The sequence below is a fragment of the Caretta caretta genome, chromosome 10, assembly GCF_965140235.1.
Source record: "Caretta caretta isolate rCarCar2 chromosome 10, rCarCar1.hap1, whole genome shotgun sequence".
NCBI classification, from domain to species: domain Eukaryota; kingdom Metazoa; phylum Chordata; order Testudines; family Cheloniidae; genus Caretta; species Caretta caretta.
This window is the reverse complement of record NC_134215.1, coordinates 10204915-10217836: the sequence shown is the minus strand read 5'-3', so window position 1 is coordinate 10217836 and position 12922 is coordinate 10204915. Positions and strand designations below refer to the sequence as shown.

The 12922-nt window shown below is 47.2% G+C and overlaps 1 protein-coding gene across 1 annotated transcript; it reads left to right on the top strand.

Annotated features, from left to right (window-relative positions):
* Nucleotides 1-5987: 5987 nt before the first annotated feature.
* Nucleotides 5988-12922, top strand: LOC142068423 (cytochrome P450 3A19-like). The gene is made up of 3 exons (XM_075117597.1): nt 5988-6210; nt 8242-8404; nt 10240-12922. The coding sequence occupies exons 1-3, from the start codon at nt 6014-6016 to the stop codon at nt 10333-10335; spliced, it is 456 nt and encodes a 151-aa protein (XP_074973698.1). The 5' UTR covers nt 5988-6013; the 3' UTR covers nt 10336-12922.

Below are 12922 nucleotides of genomic sequence, written 5' to 3'. Positions count from 1 at the left end.
CTTTAAAATCCCTCCTGGCCAGAGGAAAAACCCTTTCACCTGTAAAGGGTTAAGAAGCTAGGATAACCTCGCTGGCACCTGACCAAAATGACCAATAAGGAGACAAGATACTTTCAAAGCTGGAGGGGGGAGAACAAAGGTTCTCTCTGTCTGTGTGTTGTTTTTCCAGGAACAGAACAGGAATGGAGTCTTAGAACTTAGTAAGTAGTCTAGCTAGATATGCATTAGATTCTGTTTTGTTTAAATGGCTGATAAAATAAGCTGTGCTGAATGGAATGTATATTCCTATTTTTGTGTCTTTTTGTAACTTAAGGTTTTGCCTAGAGGGATTCTCGATGTTTTGAATCTGATTACCCTGTAAGGTATTTACCATCCTGATTTTACAGAGGTGATTCTTTTACTTTTTCTTTAATTAAAATTCTTCTTTTAAGAACCTGATTGCTTTTTCATTGTTCTTAAGATCCAAGGGTTTGGGTCTGTGTTCAGCTATGCAAATTGGTGAGAATTTTTATCAAGCCTTCCCCAGGAAAGGGGGTGTAGGGTTTGGGAGGATTTTGATGGGAAAGACGTATCCAAGTGGGCTCTTTCCCTGTTATACATTTGTTAGACCCTTGGTGGTGGCAGCAATAAAGTCCAAGGGCAAAAGGTAAAATAGTTTGTACCTTGGGGAAGTTTTAACCTAAGCTGGTAAAAATTAGCTTAGGGGGTTTTTCATGCAGGTCCCCACATCTGTACCCTAGAGTTCAGAGTGAGGAAGGAACCTTGATACGCCCCAAGTAGAATTCCATCCAAGACTCTAGGTACGTTCTCAGGTAGCTAGCCCCTCCCACTGCTCATGCTGCTGCGGCTATGGTTCTATTTTTAGCACGCTAATGCAGTCAGAACTAGCACGGGTATGTCTCCTCACGCTGGAAATTGAGTAGTTCATACCCTGTGTGGGGAAGGTTTCTGAGCCTGTCCCCAGAGGCGACACTCCATACAAGCTCCCAGTTTGCCAAATTTGGGTGAGACTGGATAAGTGTCCTGCTCAGGCTTTCATGAGAAGAAATTAATCCCCTTGCTCAAAATGGGTCTCCAGCGTGCACCTTAAGGAGCCTCCTAGCCACCATACTTTGAGGTCTTCCTTCACATCCTCCTTATATTGCTGGACTGATGGAGGAACTGGGGATGAAGCATCAGAGGGAAAGCCTGTGCTGGACTAGCCTTTCATTCCACCCACTGCTCCTCTGAGGGTGCACCTACACAGCACAGGAAGGTGTGATTATAGCGCAGGTGAGCATAGCCCACACTAGCTTTAATTTAGTTAGCATGGGTAACAGTAGTGAAGATGTGGCAGCATGGGCTTCAGTGCAGGCTAGCAGCCCCAGTACAAGCATGCAGGGAACCCTGGGTATGTACTCAGGTTGCTAGCCTGCACTGAAGTCCCTGCCACCGTGTCTTTACTACTATTGTTACCTGTGCTAGCTAGATTAAAGCTAGCACAGGCATGCCTACCTGCACTGCAAGCACACCTTCCTTTGTGCTGTAGCTCTGCCCTGACTCTGTCCTTCCATCCCCAGGTCCGGGTGGATTTCCTGCAGCTGATGGTTGACTCACAGAGTTCAGATGGCAGCTCTGAATCTAATGAGAAGACACACTCCTATAAAGGTAAGGCTACAGGCCCCTCCTCCTCCCAGCCACTAGCTGGGATATTTCATATAGGGTTTTGGAGGGACGGAGTTTTAGTACACATCAGGAGAATGACCAGAAATTCCTTCCCTCCCACCCCCGCCAAAGCAAGTTCTGTGCTTTCCAGAAATCCATGCTGTGATCTGGATCTCTCTCAGAAATAGAGAAAGGGAATTGACAGCTGGAGTTTCAGAGATGCTGAGCACCCACAATCCCTACTGAAACCAATGGGAGTTGTCAATTCTCAGCGCTCATGAGAATCAGGACAGTAATGATTTGTGCTACATATGAAATCGGATAGAATCAAACCTAATGAGCGAGGGGCAAATCCCGAGGCACTTAATCAACCGAACTGGAGATTTACCTGTGTGAAATCTGAGTCAAAGCCAGCAGGGCAGATGACTCAGGAGTTGACCCTAGGTGCTCCAAGTTGCTATAATTTAAAAAAAAATCCTTACTTCTCTACCCTTGTCTCTTGCCATATCCTCCCGTACTCTACCAATGACTTTAGCCTTGATCACTCACTTGTCCGTCATTCCCATAGCTCTTTTCATCCTGTCTTCCTCTGTACATGGAACACCCCCCCATTCCCCCCCCCCGGAAAGCCAGTAACTACTCTCCCTTCCTGTATGCCATTCCTCAAGATCCTATAGAAGAAACTCAGCCAGCAGTAAAAGGGAGGCCAAGGGTAATCAAAGAGTTCCGATGTAGCTATTATATTTTAAAACAATTCATAATAAAGTATAAAAATGTGTGTCATATAAGTAAAATTTGGACATAGTGTGACAGGGTCAGGCCAGATGGCAACAGGAGAATGATCGAAGGTAGATATATTAGCCCCAGATTAAGCAGGTCCCCTTTCCCTGAGTAGGATAATGGACTGTTCCAGAACAATCAAGGAGGTTGCTGGACCCAATTAAGGCTGGCTAATTAGGACACCTGGAGCCAATTAAGAAGCTACCAGGATCAATTAGGACAGGCAGGCTAATCAGGGCACCTGGTTTTAAAAAGGACCTCACTTCAGTTAGTGAGGTGTGTGCCAGGAGCTGGAAGCAAGAGACGCAAGAAGCTGAGAATGAGAAGGCATACTGCTGGAGGACTGAGGAGTACAAGCGTTATCAGATATCAGGAGGAAGGTCTTGCGGTGAGGATAAAGAAGGAGTTGGGAGGAGGCCATGGGGAAGTAGCCCAGGGAGTTGTAGCTGTCACGCAGCTGTTACAAGAGACACTGTAGACAGCTGCAATCCACAGGGCCCTGGGCTGGAACCCGGAGTAGAGGGCGGGCCCGGGTTCCCCCCATCTCCCTCAACTCCCTATTTGAGACAAGAAGAGGTGACCTGGATTGTCGGTCCCACCAGAGGGGAAGGTTCCTGGCCTACCCCTGACCCACTAGGTGTGTCAGCAGAGACTGCGGGGATTGTTCTCCTCCCTTTCCCCATGCTCGACAGTGATGAGGTTATCTGAGTAAATGGCAGGTTTGAGCCACTAGCAAAAGTGGCCAGACTGAGGGTTGCCGTGAATCTCTGAGGCGAGCAAATCCACCAATAAGCACAAGACCCACCAAGGCAGAAGAGGAACTTTGTCACAATAGTTTGATTTTATCCCTCTCCTTCTTCGTTTGTAAGCTCTTTGGGTTTGTGTTTGTACAGCGCCTTGCACGATGGGGCCCTAATCCTGCTGTGGCCTCTGACACTGCTGCAGTAGAATTGTTAAATAATAATTATTGCAGAGTGCTGCCAGCGTGCTTAGCACCTTCCCTCAGGAGCTTGCAGCTCACCTCAGAGCCTAGGGGAGAGTGTCAGACATCTGTCCACCTATGAATATCTCTGTTATGTTCTTATATTTTCAAACCCACTGTGGAGCAAGAGTGCAGTTCCACAAACCCTCTCCAGAGCAGGGTCTCTCCTACCCCTGCTCTTCAGGCTGCTGTGTTGCAGTGAATAAACTCAATGAGCCTGTTTCCCACCTCACGGACACGGATGTGACTCAGTTGATTTTAATGGAGTTACTCCTGATTTACAGCAGGGCGAGAGGGGAGTCAAGTCCACCACTTGCCGCTGTTGCTTATTGGATTCTAGAGTGGTTAACCCATGTCAGATGGACCTTTCGCTATTGTACTTAAATGATCAGCAAAGGAACTGTAGTAAATGGATGCCCGGGTAGGACTCTCATCTGAGCTGGGCAGTGTATAGGAGGGAGGCTTCACCCTCCCTGTATGCTTTCTTGCCTCTTTTTTCAGCTCTGTCTGACAAGGAGATTATGGCGCAGGCCCTTGTCTTTATCTTAGCTGGTCATGAGACCACCAGCTTCACCCTCAACTTCCTCTCATATAACCTGGCCACTCACCCCGACGTGCAGCAGAGACTGCAGGAGGAGATTGATGCTGCTCTTCCCAACAAGGTTAGAGGGGTTTGCAGTGCTCTGTGTCCAGCAGATGCACCCTGGTCGCTGCTGCGCGGGGGCTGAGCTGAACCTGGGTGGAAGGCGGAGCATCTGTTCTGTACACAGGAGGTTCATAGAATCATAGAATCATAGAATATAAGGGTTGGAAGGGACCCCAGAAGGTCATCTAGTCCAACCCCCTGCTCGAAGCAGGACCAAATCCCAGTTAAATCATCCCAGCCAGGGCTTTGTCAAGCCTGACCTTAAAAACCTCTAAGGAAGGAGATTCTACCACCTCCCTAGGTAACGCATTCCAGTGTTTCACCACCCTCTTAGTGAAAAAGTTTTTCCTAATATCCAATCTAAACCTCCCCCACTGCTACTTGAGACCATTACTCCTCGTTCTGTCATCTGCTACCATTGAGAACAGTCTAGAGCCATCCTCTTTGGAACCCCCTTTCAGGTAGTTGAAAGCAGCTATCAAATCCCCCCTCATTCTTCTCTTCTGCAGGCTAAACAATCCCAGCTCCCTCAGCCTCTCCTCATAAGTCATGTGTTCCAGACCCCTAATCATTTTTGTTGCCCTTCGCTGGACTCTCTCCAATTTATCCACATCCTTCTTGAAGTGTGGGGCACAAAACTGGACACAGTACTCCAGATGAGGCCTCACCAATGTCGAATAGAGGGGAACGAACACGTCCCTCGATCTGCTCGCTATGCCCCTACTTATACATCCCAAAATGCCATTGGCCTTCTTGGCAACAAGGGCACACTGCTGACTCATATCCAGCTTCTCGTCCACTGTCACCCCTAGGTCCTTTTCCGCAGAACTGCTGCCTAGCCATTCGGTCCCTAGTCTGTAGCTGTGCATTGGGTTCTTCCGTCCTAAGTGCAGGACCCTGCACTTATCCTTATTGAACCTCATCAGATTTCTTTTGGCCCAATCCTCCAATTTGTCTAGGTCCTTCTGTATCCTATCCCTCCCCTCCAGCGTATCTACCACTCCTCCCAGTTTAGTATCATATGCAAATTTGCTGAGAGTGCAATCCACACCATCCTCCAGATCATTTATGAAGATATTGAACAAAACCGGCCCCAGGACCGACCCTTGGGGCACTCCACTTGATACCGGCTGCCAACTAGACATGGAACCATTGATAACTACCCGTTGAGCCCGACAATCTAGCCAGCTTTCTACCCACCTTATAGTGAATTCATCCAGCCCATACTTCCTTAACTTGCTGACAAGAATACTGTGGGAGACCGTGTCAAAAGCTTTGCTAAAGTGAAGAAACAATACATCCACTGCTTTCCCTTCATCCACAGAACCAGTAATCTCATCATAAAAGTTAATTAGATTAGTCAGGCATGACCTTCCCTTGGTGAATCCATGCTGGCTGTTCCTGATCACTTTCCTCTCATGCAAGTGCTTCAGGATTGATTCTTTGAGGACCTGCTCCATGATTTTTCCCCAACCAGGGCTGTCAATCCTACACCATGCACCATTGTGACCTGGGCTTCCTTTGGCCATAGCAACCCAGTCTTTCGATAGCATCTGGGTACATCAGGGAGTAGAGATGTCTAGGGAAGTTCCCTCGTGTGACCTGCCTGTCTGTGCCAGGGGGCACCTGGAATGGCAGGGCAGGACCAAGGATGGGGATTGAGGGGACCTCACTAGCCCCAGTTTAACCATTGGCATCCACATGCTGCAGTATTTAAAGGAGCAGCCCTCTGGGTCAGCACTGTACCAGTACCTCAGTCTCATGCTAGAGGGTGCTGTCCTGCTGGAGGTGGACAGGACAATTTGCCCCCGGGTCCCATGGTCATCCCGATTTGTTTAGCATGGCTACTGTGCATATATGCAGCCAGGCAAGCCCTGAGATGGCCTCCTCTGTACCTGAAAATCTGGTTCCCTCTGCCTTTCCCTCCCCAGGCTGCTCCCACCTATGATGCCATCCTGCAGATGGAGTATCTCGACATGGTAGTGAATGAAACCCTCAGGCTCTTCCCCGTAGGTGGGCGGATCGAAAGAGTCTGCAAGAAAACCATTGAGATAAACGGAGTGACCATTCCGAAAGGCACCGTGACAATGATCCCAGCCTACGTGCTGCATCAGGACTCGGAATACTGGCCAGAGCCAGAAGAGTTCAGGCCTGAGAGGTAAGGGCCAGGGAGGGGGAAGAAATGCTGCTTCCTCCTGAAGTGTGTGGGTGAAAATGGCAGCAAAGGTGGGGGAAGCGTGACTATAACATTTAAATGAGGCATTTATTAATGTCTGACGTCCAGTCCTGCCGTTGCCGCGCGGGGAGTTTTATGATCTACATCCATAAACTGTGCATGGAATTTAATGAACTGTATTGAAGAAAATGACACTGAAACCAGCTCTCAGCAGCTATAGCACTGAGGGGTTTATGGCCAGACATTAAAGCCATAGCAATTGGGTGACTGGCACAGTGCCATGCAGATCAGTGATGGAAGGGCAAAGAGGTGTTGAAAATAAAATTTAATTTTCCAGTTCACATTATGAAATGTTCCCTGCTCAGGAATTACTGATGGGTCAGGCCCTGAGAAATGAGGCAAGAATCTGATGGAATTAGGTGGCCTAACCCTCACTGGATTGCAAAAGGCCAGCAGCCATTCCAAGTTGGCACAGAGAGCCAGGAATAATTGTCTCTCTCAATAATGATATTAAGAGCTGACATTTATATAGCAGTGTTCATGTGAAGAGCCCAAACTCTACAAACTATTGCAGACTAATCCCCAGTCATTGAAATGCACCCACCTCTGGAGTGAAACAGGGCAGCTGTTTAACAGTGCCTGGCAGCACGGGGCCAAAGTTTAGGAGGAGACGTGAAGAATAACATGTCCAGCTGAACCTGCATGAGGAATCTTAGACAGACGAACTGTAATTACCCAATGGGATTTACGCACAGTGATGAGAACTGTGCTAGATGGCCAGCTCTGCTCTAGTATCAGATACATGGCTGGCAAGTGGTTCAACTGATGGAAGATAGCACCACTTTTCAATGGATAACGTAAAAATAACTAAAGAACTAGAAGTTTCGTGCAAGTTACTCTGAAGTCAACTTAACCTCTTTGCGATGAGCTCCAAACAGCTCTCCCAAGCTAGCCATGGTAGGGCCACCTCAGCAGTTGGATGGGCGAGAGCCAACGAACACCTGCCATTGTGTGTGTGCGCTCTGGGAAGTAGTGTTGGGAATTCAGCAGGTGGAACACGATCCTCTGGGTCAGCATTGCACCTGTACCTCACACTGAAGCTAGAGCGCTGGCCTTCTGCAGGTACTGTTGGTTCAGATGCAGAGTAAAATAGAAATTTTGTCCACTTGTGGTGATTAATGTTCCCGTGCTGCTTTTCATAAGAGTATGGGTATTCTGGCTAAAGTCCAGCCTGGGGTATAATAATCTACCTTGCCTACATTTCCCCATTACAGTTAGATAGAGTATTCTTCTTCACTTCCTCGTCTAACCGTTTGTGTAGTGTTGTTGTATGCCATGAAACAGCTGCTCCATTCTACCCCAGAGTCTGTATTTCAATGGTGATTGTCGTGAGCCTTACCTAGTTTGTAGATCCATTAAAATCTGTGAAGTACTTTGGCATGGAAAGTGCTATAAAAATATAAGTTGTCATTTTGACTTAGGATTATTGAAATGTTTCACTGGCAAAGCTCTTTTATTTTACAGATCTTGTCTGGTTTGCAGCACAAAGAAAGAATATCTCTTCTCTTCTGAGCGGCATGTCTCAAAAGCTAGCTCTTGTGCAGACCGGACAGGGAGAGACACTTGCTCAGTTTGTCCATTTACTTGTATAAGAAGAAGATCTAGAGCTGTTTTTTGTGATATGGACTCTGGGTTTAGTTTCTGGGATGAGAGGAATTTCAACTTGAGTTCTGAGAAGAGTTCCCATGAAATCACAAGTATATTCTCGGACTTCCTGCTCATTTGAAAGCCCTGGAGATGTACAGCTAATTCTAGGCACCAGCATGGAAGGGGGTGGGAGGGTGTTGTACGGTGAGGGAGGAACAAGGAAAATAGATAAGTTCTGATTGAAATATGCAAAACAGGCCTTTGCCTCCTCCCAATCCATTGAGCATGCCAAATCCAACAAAGAGGACAGGTCCTGAGACAGTAGTTTCTCCTAACTTGTTTCTTCTTTTCTCTGATTGGAACCAGGTTCAGTAAAGAGAACAGAGAGAACATGGACCCCTACATTTTCCTGCCCTTTGGAGCTGGTCCCAGGAACTGCATTGGAATGAGGTTTGCCCTTCTCAGCCTGAAAGTGGCCATGATTGTGCTGTTGCAAAGGTTTTCCTTCAGAACCTGCAAAGACACCCCGGTGAGAATCCATCCTTGTATCTGTATTGTTTGTTTTACTACCTGTGATGGTCTTCGCTCGTGGGGAGCGTTGCCTAGTGGCTGGGGCTTAGGCCCTTCATCCTGCAGAGGGGATTTTGATAGGGGACCCCAGCCCCTCCCACCTCACCAGGCTCTGGCCCAGGGCCATGTGAGGGCGACACAGGGCTCCAACACCCAGAAGAGCCTTAAGTCAACCCTCCCTAGGTCACCCCTCTATTGTCCGCAGTTAGCACTCTGTACCAATAAACTGAGTCCACATGGGAGAGGGGGAATGGCTCCCACTCAGGGTGCCCCTGGCACAGATCCCTACCTTCCCTCAGCTCTTCCCTCAGGAGCTGCGAGTTGCGGGTCTGCTCTCTTCCTTGCTCTGCCCCTGAGCTGTTCTGCTCCCACCTCCTCCAGCCTGTGCATCTCTTATATGCATGGTAGGGCAGGGCAAGCTGAGTCCAGAACAGCTCCTTAACCCCTTGTTGCCCAACATAGGGTTTGTATACCCCGTCGCACGACCATAGTCTCGTTGAGATAATCACATGCGCACATTGTCACCTGTGTCTCAGAACAGATGGGGCACTGTGTCTCTCACGCACATAATCCCTTTCCCCATTCAGAGGCTGATAGATTCTGGAGCACTGAACCTGGTAGGCAGAGTTGGTTTTACGTTCACACTACAAAAGCAGGAAGGTTTCACCGTGGATTAGAGGCATGTGGTGGTGTTTGGGGTTTTTTTTGTTTGTTACCATGGTTATTTGGGTTATTTGTTACATGGTTATATTGAGTCTAAAAGGACCCCAAGACTGTGAGCTGATTAAGGGTACATCTACATCTACTCATTAAAAATATACCCACAGCAGCGAGTCTCACAGTCCGTGTCTAAAGAAGGGTTTACGGCACTAAAAAGAGCCAAGTAGACAGTCCTGCTCAGGCTCTGAAGCCAGAGACGGGGGTGGGTTTCAGATCCTGAGCTCCAGCCCGAGTGGGAACCTCTACATGGCTATTTTTAGGACCATACACTCACTGGTGCATCTCACTGACAGGAAGTTTCTCCGGCTATTCAGTCTGATAATCCTTTCTTAGTTTTGTTCCATTACTCCTGTATGTCACACACAATACCTCTCCCTCCTCAGTGTTTACACTCATCAACTTTTAACAGAGTGGTACCATGTCTCTGCTTAGTCATTGCTCAGCCAAGCTTGACAGATTTACCTCGTGAAACCTTTCCTTGTATGTCCAGTTCCCTCATCAGTTGTGTGGTTCTCATTGAGCTCCTCCCAATATATCAGTATCTTGGGGGGGGGGGCAGAATTGAAGCAATATTGCTCCTGCTACTGGAGAACATTATACCTGTACTGCACCCTTCTCACTGGACCTGTAGCAACTTATTTGGCAACAGTGGGCTCATGCAATAGGTCAGAAAAATGCAAACGAGTGAAAGCAAAGGGTGTGAGACATGAGTGGACGCTTTGTAGGGTATGTCCACACTTCATATTCATGTTAGCACTCTCTGAGCTTGCATGCTAAAAATAGAGTGTAGCCTCTCTGAGTGCGTGTCCGTCAGAGACCCGAGGTATGTACTCGGGGCAGTTAGCCCCTCCTGCTGTTCATGCTGCCATGGCTACCTTTTATTTTTTGCATGCTAGCTCGATGACAGCTAGCGCCTGTATGTCTACTCAAGCTGTGAATCATAATCCCAAACCGACATGTAGACATTCCCAGGGTGTTGGGCTTTTGTCAGAAGGAATATAATGTCTGCTGTGTCCCTCACTAGCTCCCCACATTCACTGGCTTTCTTTTCATTTTTCTCTACAAATGGTGAAGATCCCTCTGGTGATGGACACAAAGGGTTTCTTGCAACCCAAGAAGCCAGTCATTCTGAAGATGGTCCCCAGAACCCATGTCGATCCAGAGGAGTAAAACAATTTGCAACGGATCAGAGGCTGCTGCCACCTGCTCCTTCCGCCTCATTCGTCTCTCTATCAATCACATGAGAATAGGAATGAGCCATGTAAAACTGTACAGGGAAAGCAAAAGCAATATCTAGAAAAAGCCCCAGCTGTCATGAAAGCAGGGCCTTGTGACTATACAGCATACCAAATTTGATGGGCCCTTCTGTCCAATAGGAGATTGTGCATAGCTTTTCTACCAAAAAACCCCACACAAAGTACAGGCTGAGCAGAGTTCAATTTTTATAAAGCAATAATAGAGACCCAGGTCTGTTTCTCATTGATACCAAGACCCCTTTACGCTGTTCGGACAACGTAAAGGGACCTTTAAGGGTATGCACCCGCTTTCAGGCCCCCTTACACTGCCAGAGCAGGGTTTAGCATAAATGAGAATCAGGCCTCGGGCACTGGGACAAAAACTGTGTCACCTCCCAACTGGCTAGACTCATCCGAAGTTGAGGTTGTTATGACTCCATATAAAAATCACATGCCCCAGGGTATTTTACACTGCCACATGGGTAGACGTACCTGAGCTAGCTTTAATGCTATGGACACTACAGTGGCATAGCTGCAGCGACACCACTGTAGCATCATAATGTAGATGCTTCTGACATCAATGGAAGGGGGTTTTCTGTAGGAATGTAGGAGGTAATCCACCTCCCTGAGAGGGAGTGCAGCTGAAGCCTGACATAAGTATTTAATACATGGGCAGGGGGGAGGCCTCATTTTTTGGAAGACAGCATTAGGAAGGTAAATGAATCATCAGGCTGAAAACAGGACCTTTGTGCTAAATACGATAAGTAAATAGGGTAGTAGGCTGAAAAGACAGAATGTCAGAGCCAGCGAAGAGAAGAGGGAGAACACCCCGGGGACTATTTACTATGAACTAGATAGCAAGGGACCAAATAAGTTAGGAATGTAGAGATGAGGTAAGAGGAAGTCAAAACAAAGGCAGCATGTGGACAGATGCACACGGTCCAGGGGTTGGTCTCGGAGGGAGCTAGGTTGATGAAGGAATTCTTCCATCTGCCAAGCCAGGTCTACGCTGGAGGTTAGGATGGCTTAACCATCGTGCTCAGGGGTGCTCGGGAATTTTTCACACCCCTGAGCTCCATAGCTAGGTCGATCTACCTATTAAGTGTAAACCAGGTGTCAGACGTCAAAGAGCCTGCTGGCCTCAATGGCTATGTCATCTGTTGCTACAGTAGCACTGTCTCTGTCGCTGCATCAGAGGTTTCTGCTTGTTTGAAAGACTCTTTGGTGTTGTTTCTGACCCTAGTCCAAAGTCACTGCCAGCCTTCTGGGCAATCTGATGCTTTAGAAGGAGAGGTCAGGATGATGCTGGGTCAGGTGGGTCTCTCTCTCTCTCTTAGTGCCGGTCAGAGTGGTGAGGTTTCCTTTCATACATTCCCCTTACTGAGGCTTTGCTTCTGCTTGGTTGCTTCACACCAGTGGAGCCACACATTGCAACCCCCTCAGAGCAGATGCTGTAGAGTGGGATAAAACAGGGCTTGGAACTTTACTGGGATAAGCTGCATTGATGCCAACCCCATTTTGCAGAAGTGCAGTGTGCCCACACTAAGGGTTTGCCCCTATGTAAATACATCAGTGCTATACCGGTGCAAATTACCCTAGTCTAGGTGAGCCCTGAGTACCCCTCGTATCATGACCATCACCCTTTTTGCTGAGCACTGCCTTTGAGACACCAGCAGCACTGCTAGGTTCAGGTACTTTTATGAAGCTTTTTGGATATTGGACCCTGCTCAGCAATTTTATTCAGACATTGTCAGTTTCTTCTTGCACTTTAATTGAAATCAAAGTGTAGAGCAAATTGCCCATATGTGACTGTTGCTGCCTATTTTGTCCCCATTCCTATTTCTTGCCAAGTTGGCCCTATCTGTTTTCTGGTTTTACAACCCCAGCTGGGTGGTGACATCCAGGGCTATTTTCCTGGATCATGTGATGCTGCAGCATTATGGCTCTGTCAGGTGTTAAAGTGACCATACCCTTGCAGGCAGTGATGCATGTGACAAATTTCTAGAGCTGACTTAGCTAGATTCTCGTATGTTTTTGGGTGGCTGTTATTACTAAAGATTTGTAACATGCCTCAGCTTGCAGATGAGTTAACCTGAGCAGCCTAGGTATAAGCAGTTACCATTTATGAGCAGTGGTTTGCAGAGTGGGAGTGAAGCATATTATGTGTTCTTTCTGTTTGTTTGCTTATTGTATCCAGTGGTCTCCTGTGTAATATCTTTACACAGATATTAGCCCAGTTATGATTTTTTAACTTTGTTCTCTATGATTCCATTTTATAACTTTGATTTGAATTGTAGGAATACGGCAAGGTGCAGCGCTGGGAAAGACATGGGTTTGGAAGAAGGATGTCTCTCTCTGTTGGATACTGAGAGCAGAGAAGGCTCACTGGACCTTGTCATTCTTAGATTCCAAATGAGCATAATGCTGAATGCTCTGTATAATATGTGGTGTGATTTCATATTTACTAATCCAAAAAGTACTAATAGAAGGATAATTAAAATAAAAAACATAATTCCTTATCA

Bases quoted from the DNA above. Each gene is read 5' to 3' on its own strand.
- LOC142068423 (XM_075117597.1), top strand. From the start codon at position 6,014: ATGGAGTATCTCGACATGGTAGTGAATGAAACCCTCAGGCTCTTCCCC. The intron at 6,211-8,241 runs GTAAGGGCCAGG...GATTGGAACCAG, and splicing joins GAAGAGTTCAGGCCTGAGAG to GTTCAGTAAAGAGAACAGAG. The intron at 8,405-10,239 runs GTGAGAATCCAT...CAAATGGTGAAG, and splicing joins GAACCTGCAAAGACACCCCG to ATCCCTCTGGTGATGGACAC.